Source organism: Conger conger, chromosome 5, assembly GCF_963514075.1.
Source record: "Conger conger chromosome 5, fConCon1.1, whole genome shotgun sequence".
NCBI classification, from domain to species: Eukaryota; Metazoa; Chordata; class Actinopteri; order Anguilliformes; family Congridae; genus Conger; species Conger conger.
Genome location: NC_083764.1, coordinates 66,058,359 through 66,068,730, shown reverse-complemented (window position 1 = coordinate 66,068,730; position 10,372 = coordinate 66,058,359). Strand labels below are relative to the sequence as shown.

The 10,372-nt window shown below is 44.6% G+C and overlaps 1 protein-coding gene across 1 annotated transcript; it reads left to right on the top strand.

The window, feature by feature from the left end:
• The first annotated feature begins 380 nt into the window (after positions 1–380).
• Positions 381–9,539, top strand: LOC133128316 (E3 ubiquitin-protein ligase TRIM35-like). The gene is made up of 6 exons (XM_061241707.1): positions 381–2,514; positions 3,271–3,366; positions 3,452–3,682; positions 7,341–7,363; positions 8,054–8,172; positions 8,611–9,539. The coding sequence occupies exons 1-6, from the start codon at positions 2,110–2,112 to the stop codon at positions 9,138–9,140; spliced, it is 1,404 nt and encodes a 467-aa protein (XP_061097691.1). The 5' UTR covers positions 381–2,109; the 3' UTR covers positions 9,141–9,539.
• The last annotated feature ends 833 nt before the right edge of the window (positions 9,540–10,372 follow it).

Genomic DNA, 10,372 nt, shown 5'->3' with positions numbered 1-10,372 from the left:
TGGGACAGCCTGGCGTGTGCGTGTGTTCTGGAAACGCCTGCTGATTGTGGCGGCTGTATCTGTAGCGGCAACAACCCCATCCACCAGTCTTCGTGGTCAACCTCAGGAAGCAATCGTGTGTTTCCAAAATAACTCAGGCACGGGACCCGTGAGGTCCAAACCGGGCGGGTCCCGTGGCTCAGTGACCCGTCTGATGACCCACGGGCGACCTGCCCTGAGCCTGGGTGCCGTGGCAGAGCCTGCACCTCGGTCAGAAGAAGTCTTTATCCCCAGCCTCAGTGCAGGTAATGGGGGAGTGTGATGTTGAGGGACAGACGCCAGAGTCTCTCGGATCTCTCTCTGCGGGTGTGTGTGTGTGTGCGTGTGTGTGCGTGTGTGTGTGTGAGAGTGTGTGAGTGTGTGTGATCTCTTTCTGCGTTCACCTTGCGTTCCTCTGAATGGCTTCTATACAGTTTGAAGCCAAAACCCTGATTTCTGATAGCACTGTAGCTTGTTTTTTTCCCCCACCTATGGCACTGTATCAGTCCTACAGGCCTTAACAGCCTTGTCGATGGGCACTAGTCTATCGATGTTTGAGAACCCCTCAGCATTTGTGAAGATGGTTAAATCAGAATTGGTTTGAACCAAGTGGCCAAATCCGCTGCTTCTTTTCTGAAGCTCATTCCCTGGTCGTGCTGAGAGACTGTGCTCACTAGCACCACTGTGGTTGGCTCCAGTACTGGTCATTCAGACCCGTTTTTAATGTGAAGTCCATGTTACAATTGCAGTAAAAATACCAAGAAAATGTTTGGTGTTTTTTTTTTTCATCTAATGCCTCCCCATGTGCCGATTTTCTTTAAGTTACTGGTTATTAGGACAATACAGCGATACTTTGTGGACGAATCAGGGACAGATTACGTGACTCTCTCTCTCTCTCACGCTTAGTAGAGGAACCCCATCAGCTTCTCTACTACACATCTCTGTCTCCACACTGAACAACATGGCTGCACTGGTAAACTAGCCCATGGAAAGTCAGTGGATGACGTAACAGGCACTCGGTCCATACTTCTCTACAGACTATGGTTTGCATGCAGTCATAGTGATTTTGGAAGCTTGATGGAAGCTTCGCTACTGATGGCTAATCCACATGATGCAAACGCCCTCCAATTACACAGTTCAAGATTACCCTCAATATAAATCTCACACTCTATAATCACCTGTTAGGGAAAAGTGCCCTTTTTAACATTTCACAGCTGAGCATCGCCTGATGAAACTGATCCACAGTTAAACAACAATAGTTGTACTTGAGTTTAACTTTCGTATTCATTTGCAAAGAAATAACACAAAGTGAGAAAGCTTACTGGCTTTCTGATTTGAATCAGACATAGTAAGACTCTTATACACACTTTTCAAGAAGGGGGGGCTTTACCAAAACAAAAAGACATGAAGCTGGCCACAAACATTTATCAGTATTTTGTCTTCTGAATACCCCTTGTTGACCTTGCTGTAAGACCGGAATGTGCTACCTGAGAAGCAGAGACATTAAGGTTAAAGGCTGTCTGTCTGCTGGAGAGACGGAGAAAGACTTTATTTTGAATCACGTGATTGTCTTTATGTTAACACACATTGTCAATTAAGAATAAATTAAGAAAATTACCCTTGCACACCCTAACTGGAAGAGGGAAGCAGTTCTCATAAACAGACTGCAACACTTTGGGTGTGGAGGAAACTACATGATTCACTGTGCAGTTATTTTAAGAATGTGGACAGGACAACTCTCAAACTGACAGATAAATAACTACAGAGGGGAGAATTCCTTTCCACTGTAGACTGTGAAAGCTACATGTTATCTGAACTTTGGTATGATCAGGATCACAACTACCTGTCCAATTTCAAGATGAAGGATACAGAGGAAAACATAAAATAAAAAGAACATTGTAGAGTTTGGGAGAGGTAGGTAAACACAACATAACAAACACCAGGTGGACTCACACTGTGTTTTTATATGAGCAGAGAAAACCAGTTCTGCAGGTGGATCATACATCAGGCTGGAAATCTCTCCCTGGGTGTAACTATTACATTTTGTAGCTCTGTTCCTGGGCATAAGACATGCTCTTGCTCTGAGACAGAATGGCGTCTGGATCTTCTCTCCTGGAAGAGGACCTCACCTGTCCTGTGTGCTCTGAAATCTTCAGGGATCCTGTTGTCCTGAGATGCACTCACAGCTTCTGTAAGGCCTGTCTGCAGCAGTACTGGGATCAGAAGGGATCTCAGGAGTGCCCAGTTTGCAGGAGAAGATCTTCGAAGGAGCTTCCTCTCATTAACCTGTCTCTGAGGAATACCTGTGAGTCGTTCTTAAAGGAGAGAAGTCAGAGAGCTGAAGCAGGATCTGAAGTGCTCTGCAGTCTGCACAGTGAGAAACTCAAACTCTTCTGTTTGGAGGATCAAATACCTGTCTGTGCTATCTGTCAAACTTCAAAAAAACATGAAAACCACAAATTTCGACCAGTTCAGGAGGCTGCAGAAGAAAATAAGGTAACTGTCTCATAATATAATTTAGATTTAAATTACTTTCATAATTTACACATTTCACTTACATTTAAGTTAAGCTTTGTAGTGCTGTCATCTACAGGGCCTTGGAACTGAAAACACAAAATATTTGTGCCAGAAATAGAATTTGTATTGAATCTTAATATTTTTCATGATTCTGAATTTCTTATAGTAGTTCTAGTAGTTACTGTATTTCCAAAGGGTTATAATCTCAAAAAAAGCCATTTTAGTTCTCAGGCCTGACTGCAGTTTGAGCTCCTCACTACGTGTCACATGACAGAGAGACAGGAGGGGCAGGAGTGTGGAGACATTCTTAGAGCTGTGTTAGGGAGCAGTGCTCAGCATGGGACAGGAGGGGTCAAAGTTCATGCTCAGATATATGTGTCTGACACAATGTGGCCTTAGAGTGCAGATCACTGTTAATGTGTCAAGAAAGAGACTAAACACCAATTACACTTGAAACAATTTAATTTATACATTTCTGGACATTGAATTTTGACCCTTAGACAGAATGTTTGTGTGGTAATTTGCTGTAGTCAGTCCTGTATACAGTGCTGTCATAGAGTCTATGCACAGATATGTATGTGTCAAATAACACATGGTTTCTACACAAGCTGACCTGAGTCTCCATTTTGGCTCCCCTCTGTCTGAACAGGGGCTCTTGTGCTGTCTGTGTAGGCAGTGAAGTTTACTGTGGGTCTGTTTCCTCAGTAAAGGGTGGACTCTGTCATTTCTTTCCAGGAGAAACTCAGGACTGCACTGGTTCCACTGCAGGAGAAGCTAAAAGCCTTTAATGCAGTGAAACTAATCTGTGATCAAACAGCAGAGCACATCAAGGTACTGTACTGAGGCCTTTAAATCACAGTGTTGAAAATGCAGCACTGGATTGTGCTGAAATGATGGTGAATAATGTTTATTCCAGAGCCAGGCCCAGAACACAGAGAGACAGATAAAGATGGAGTTTGAGAAACTTCAGCAGTTCCTAAAAGATGAAGAGGCAGCCAGGATCACTGCAGTGAGGGAGGAAGAGGAGCAGAAGAGTCAGAAGATGAAGGAGAAGATTGAGAAGATGACAGAAGAGATATCATCCCTTTCAGAACAGATCAGAGCCATAGAACAGGAGCTGGGAGCTGAAGATGTCTCATTCCTGCAGGTAAGACCTGTTCACTCTGTGTCTGTGGGACTCTATACAGACTGCTGTTAATGTTCACCGATGGGGGGTTGCCAGATCATTTTCAGAATGTGTGGAAAGTATGGAGGAGAATATGTCTATATAGGGGCGACATGGCTCAGGCGGTAAGAGCAGTCGTCTGGCAGTGGGAGGGTTGCCGGTTTGATCCCCCGCCCGGGCTGTGTCGAAGTGTCCCTGAGCAAGACACCCAACCCCCAAATGCTCCTGACGAGCTGGTCGGTGCCTTGCATGGCAGCCAATCGCTGTCGGTGTGTGAGTGTGTGTATGAATGGGTGAATGAGAAGCATCAATTGTACAGCGCTTTGGATAAAGGTGCTATATAAATGCCATATTACCACTTATATCCAGTGTGGATTCACATAAAGTACAGCGGCCCCAGTGTGTTGTGTGCGCCGAGGAGCCTAAAGCCCGTAAAATGCTCTGACACCTGAAACACAAGCGCTCCTCCCTCACTGCCAAACCCATAGACTTTTTCCACCGAAAGGAGCAAGAGTCGCTCGGTCAAGAGAAAGTCCTCACAAAACAGACAACACTCCCTGCCAAAGCTCAGTGAGCACAGGGGAAAAAGCCACAGACAATCGGGGAAACCCTAATCAAACCTGCTGCTGCCGCTACAAGTCGGGCTATGCATGGGGATTAACTTGCTGGCTAAGGGCGCATCAGCGACTTAGCCCAGGACATAAAGTGTCAGCTGATTGACAGAGTGAAGAAAGAAAAGTATGCTTTGCAGTGAGATGAATCCACAGATATGTCAAACTGCGCCCAGCTGCTTGTATTCATCAGATACAGGGCACTCACCCCACCGACACACACTACACCCACCCAGATGTTGCCACCCTGACGCCATCCATAATCACACACTATGTTCATAACATGGACCTGTTTAAACTACACTGATCAATCCATTCCATAATCACACACTATGTTCATAACATGGACCTGTTTAAACTATACTGATCAATCCATTCCATAATCACACACAATGTTCATAACATGGACCTGTTTAAACTATACTGATCAATCCATTCCATAATCACACACTATGTTCATAACATGGACCTGTTTAAACTATACTGACCAATCCATTCCATAATCACACACTATGTTCATAACATGGACCTGTTTAAACTATACTGATCAATCCATTCCATAATCACACACTATGTTCATAACATGGACCTGTTTAAACTATACTGATCAATCCATTCCGTAATCACACACTATGTTCATAACATGGACCTGTTTAAACTACACTGATCAATCCATTCTGTAATCACACACTATGTTCATAACATGGACCTGTTTAAACTATACTGATCAATCCATTCTGTAATCACACACTATGTTCATAACATGGACCTGTTTAAACTATACTGATCAATCCATTCTGTAATCACACACTATGTTCATAACATGGACCTGTTTAAACTATACTGATCAATCCATTCTGTAATCACACACTATGTTCATAACATGGGACCTGTTTAAATTCTACTGAAGTGCGTTATTCCATGAAGAAAGCACAGATTTGAGGTAGTCCTACTCTGAAATGATACATAAATCCCCTGGATTTGGGGTTTCAAAACTTCCTTCATATTCTGTATCATTTTGTTACACTGCATATATTTTATAAATGAGACATACGGTGCAACTACTGAACTAGCGTTTGTAGTAGAGCAACACCACACTGAGAGGAAAAGAAACCTGGGCCTATATGTCCATGCATCAATATTTAGCAGGTTTCTGTTGTAATGTGTGGTTATTTGCGTTACTGTCACCTTCCTGTCAGCTTTGACCAGTCTGGCCCTTCTCCTCCTACGTCTCTAATTAACAAGGCGTTTCTGTCTGCAGAACTGCTGCTCACTGGATTTACTTTTTTGTTTTTTGCACTGTAAAACCCCACGCTAACCTAATGACGGAATTTAGCGAGGGCCGAAGGGGGTTTTGTGTGCGTTGCTGGGAGAACATTAGTAGGGTTAATTATTATCCTCCGTACAAGAACAGAGCACAATTATGTTTAAGAATATACTGGGTCCATTGCCATGGGTCGGATATGGATTGACCTGCCCCATATCCCGCTTACAGCTGGCCAGAAACGGATCAGTACAATTCTTAATATTCTCCGTTCTCAAACGGGGCCGTATTGTACGCTTAGTGGTTACTATAGTTTTACTCGTGTATCTGACTCCATTTAAAATATAATTTAGAAATTTAGGTTTGTATCTTACGCGGACCTCGGGAGTGATTATACTCGACTCGTACCTGCACCACCATTACTCAATAGATGCTCCCGGGATTAGCATTATTGCTGAAATCTCAGTTCGGTGGAGAACTCAGAGGCTGAGGGTCCAGTCAACACAATACAGGCAAACCTGCCATGATAGTTGCGAGCCCAGGTCGGTGTAGCATTGTCTGGGCTCCTTAGAGCTAATTTGGCAGGAACCAGCGCCGTAACGCCCATGGGTTCCCTTCGCACCAAATCACAAGAGCCGTGCGTCACCGATCCTTTAATGGGCAGAAACTTGACGGCCTCACAGCTTAGAACTACCACAGGTGTACCGCCCCGCCGATCGGTCGGTCTTTGGCCACCATTTCCCCCTGAGTATTCAGTTGTAATTTAGGCTGAAAAGGTACAAGATGAATTAGAGTCATGGAGATCACGCAAGTTACAAACAAAATAGTTTATTCGCAGACAGGCAGGTTATTAGCTTTAGAATATCACAATCAATTACAAAATACACAAATTAAGAATAGAAATAGAGTAAATAATCATACCTAGCCTGCTTGGACTACACACAAACAGAATATGCTGTGTGGAAAGTCGAATACGATCTTCCGCTGCTACACATACATACATACATAGCATTAATGCATGGTGTCCACTACAGTAGATAGATATGTAACTTCTTTAAAATACAAGATAAAACATTTTGGGCAGCCATATTTTCCCCTAGCCAGGGATGACATTGCTTGTGATGTGGCCAGACCCTAGCAGAAGGTAGGATCTATAAACCATCCACCCCATCCCTTACAATCCATTACAATACTATGTCATTATTTGTATTTCTGTGAGTTTACAGTAACATATTGTATTGATTATTGTAATGTACTTTTTGTGGTTGTAAAAACCTGCAATAACAAAAAAAATAGGCTGTATATATTTTTCTCTGAAGCCTTTTTATTTATGTGTTTATTGAAATGTGAGTAGATGTACTGTCCTGGAGCAATCTTTCACAGAAGCCTGTATGAGAAAATGTAAACAAAGCACAAGGTATACAAAGTACTAAAGACAGCAGTGTTTTGTGTAAAGTACATCTCTGTGTTGTTGCTGCTTTGAAAGAGTAATTCAAATGGTGCATGCAAGTATCATTTTTTGCAAAAATGCCATTTTTAACAAGGATTGTGAGGTTTTGATTGCAAAGTTTCATTTTGCCAGAGAAGTGAGATGTTTATCTCCAAGTGTTGTGGCTTGTATGGCTTGTGTGTACAGTTTTGACACAATGAGTCAAATTCTGCAACGTGTATAAGCAATCTGAAAAAACTGTAATGTGGTTTCTAACACAGTGTTAATGGACTGAGTTTTGGCTACAGTGATAAGGATTCACGCTCTTTATTTCAGAGCTACAAGGACACACATAACAGGTAAGCAAACTTCATCCTCTCTTTTCAGGTTAAATATAAAAAGTAGTTTATTAGCCTGTAGTGTTCTATCAGTGAGGTACTGTGGAATGTGTTTGAAATGCCTCTCTCTGCAATAATTACTGCAGCTTTAATAATGACTACGGAGGAACATTTCAAACATGAGTGTGTGTCTCTCAGTGGGGCTGTGAGTGTGTGTCTCTCAGTGGAGCTGTGAGTGTGTCTCTCTCAGTGGGGCTGTGTGTGTCTCTCAGTGGGGCTGTGAGTGTGTGTCTCTCAGTGGGACTGTGAGTGTGTGTCTCTCAGTGGGACTGTGTGTGTCTCTCAGTGGGGCTGTGAGTGTGTGTCTCTCAGTGGGGCTGTGAGTGTGTCTCTCAATGGGGCTGTGAGTGTGTGTCTCTCAGTGGGGCTGTGAGTGTGTGTCTCTCAATGGGGCTGTGAGTGTGTGTCTCTCAGTGGGGCTGTGAGTGTGTCTTTCAGTGGGGCTGTGAGTGTGTGTCTCTCAGTGGGGCTGTGAGTGTGTGTTTCTCAGTGGGGCTGTGAGTGTGTGTTTCTCAGTGGGGCTGTGTGGCAGAATGCTGGGAGGGATGGAGCCATTTTCTTACAGAATGAAGATCTGATGTTGCTGCTGATAATCTTCTATGGTAATGAAGCCACGCCCACAGCACAAGTGACTCCTGAATATTATTGCAGAGCCCAGTGCACACTGGGGGATCCAGAGAAGGTCTCAGGACCGCTGATTGATGTGGCCAAGCATCTGGGCAATCTGAAGTACAGAGTGTGGGAGAAGATGCTGGGGACTGTTCAATACAGTGAGTACTGGGGGCACGGAGCTCCACATTGTCACTGTACAGGGGGAATCTTCAGCATCCTTTCCACAAGCTGATGAAGCCAGTCAGAATCATATTGGTCCTGTCTGTGTAAGAGCCCTGGAGTTAAGAGACTGAGCACCAGTCCTTAATCTCACTGATGCTCATAATAAAATGCTGCTTTAAGAGTGATACTGTATTTAAGGGGAAGGACAGGAGCTACACAAACACTGACAGGCTTTGCTCCCTCTTACAGGGATTATACAATATGTGACTTATGAAATATTATTATCTTCTAGTTCTTTTAGCTTCTCTCACACATGTATCTGAGGCTATAATGTTGTTCTTGTGAAACCCTGTTTATATCATTAGGAGCCCTTTGTGTCTGACGGTTTCCCTTTGTGCAGATCAGTGCTGACGTCTCATTCTCTGTCCCTTCAGCTCCTGTGACTCTGGACCCAAACGCAGCACATCCTGAACTCTCACTGTCTGAGGATCTGACCAGTGTGAGATACAGTGCTAAGAGACAGCAGGTTCCTGATAATCCAGAGAGATTTGATTATGGGTGGTTGTGTGCGCTGGGCTCTGAGGGATTCAGCTCAGGAAGCCACTGCTGGGATGTAGAAGTGGGGGGTGTGGCCTGGCAGGTTGGTGTGGTTGGAGAGTCCATCAGCAGAAAAGGGGGTGTGGCTCTGAACCCAGCAGGAAGAGTGTGGGGTATAGAGCTGACCAGTGGGCAATACAGAGCCATGACCTCCCCACCTACACCCCTCACTGTGCAGAGGAAACTCCAGAGGGTCAGAGTGCAGCTGAACTGGGACAGGGGGAAGGTGTCATTCTCTGACCCCAGTGACAACACTCCTCTCTATACTTTTAAACACTCCTTCACTGAGAGACTGTTTCCTTTCATTAGTACAGCACAAGTGACTGTGCGGATCTGTCCACTGAATGTGTCTGTAAGTGTAAAATAGCACTGTGGGATTGTTGCTAAACATCAGCAGAAGTCGAAGGACTATTTTCATTAAACTCAGGTGTACTTCAAATGTCATAAACAAAAACACGTCATAAACAAAATATTGTCTATTATTAGAAATGTAAATTCAAACATTCTATAGTGCTTGATGAGAAATGTTGTCTTTATGTTTAACCTGATTGACATGTACATCTGTTGCATAAGTGAGCATATATGCTACATGTCCTCCTATATACGTAATCATAATCATATTCTTGAATATTAAGAGCTTAAAGTAACTGCAAGTATGCTGAGAAAGAGGCCCAGTTACGAGACAAACACTTGATCTACTGCTTAAAATATGTATTGGATAATCGCATGAGTAAGTAGGTGTAATAAAGTAAATGTTCCTAATAAAGTGCTGGGTGAGGGTATGTATTCACAGGCTGAAGTCTGAATGAGGCTGTGTGGAGCTCAGCTGGGTCTGAATGAGGCTGTGTGGAGCTCAGCTGGGTCTGAATGAGGCTGTGTGGAGCTCAGCTGGGTCTGAATGAGGCTGTGTGGAGCTCAGCTGGGTCTGAATGAGGCTGTGTGGAGCTCAGCTGGGTCTGAATGAGGCTGTGTGGAGCTCAGCTGGGTCTGAATGAGGCTGTGTGGAGCTCAGCTGGGTCTGAATGAGGCTGTGTGGAGCGCAGCTGGGTCTGAATGAGGCTGTGTGGAGCTCAGCTGGGTCTGAATGAGGCTGTGTGGAGCTCAGCTGGGTCTGAATGAGGCTGTGTGGAGCTCAGCTGGGTCTGAATGAGGCTGTGTGGAGCGCAGCTGGGAGTAACAGATGAATTTGGGCCGAATGCTGTAGTTTACATTAAACCTGAATAAATATGGCTTAACCCATCCTGAGGTGAACTACGAGGTCCTGTCGGCCCTGGAGAGCTGCAGGTGATCAAGCTGGCTCTAGAGGAGTGGTGCCGTGGGCTGTAGGGGGCGGGGCACCCTCTCCTGGTCCTCACGGGTCATAAAACTCTCGCGTGCCGAACACCTTAACGCACTGCTCCGCCCCTTGCCTGGTCCTGGTCGCTCCAGTCTCACATGGCTCTAGACCCTGTCACTGGTCTCCTGCCTTCAGAGTGCAACACGCTCATCAGTTAGTCCATTCTCCTGCCTTCAGAGTGCAACACGCTCATCAGTTAGTCCATTCTCCTGCCTTCAGAGTGCAACACGCTCATCAGTTAGTCCATTCTCCTGCCTTCAGAG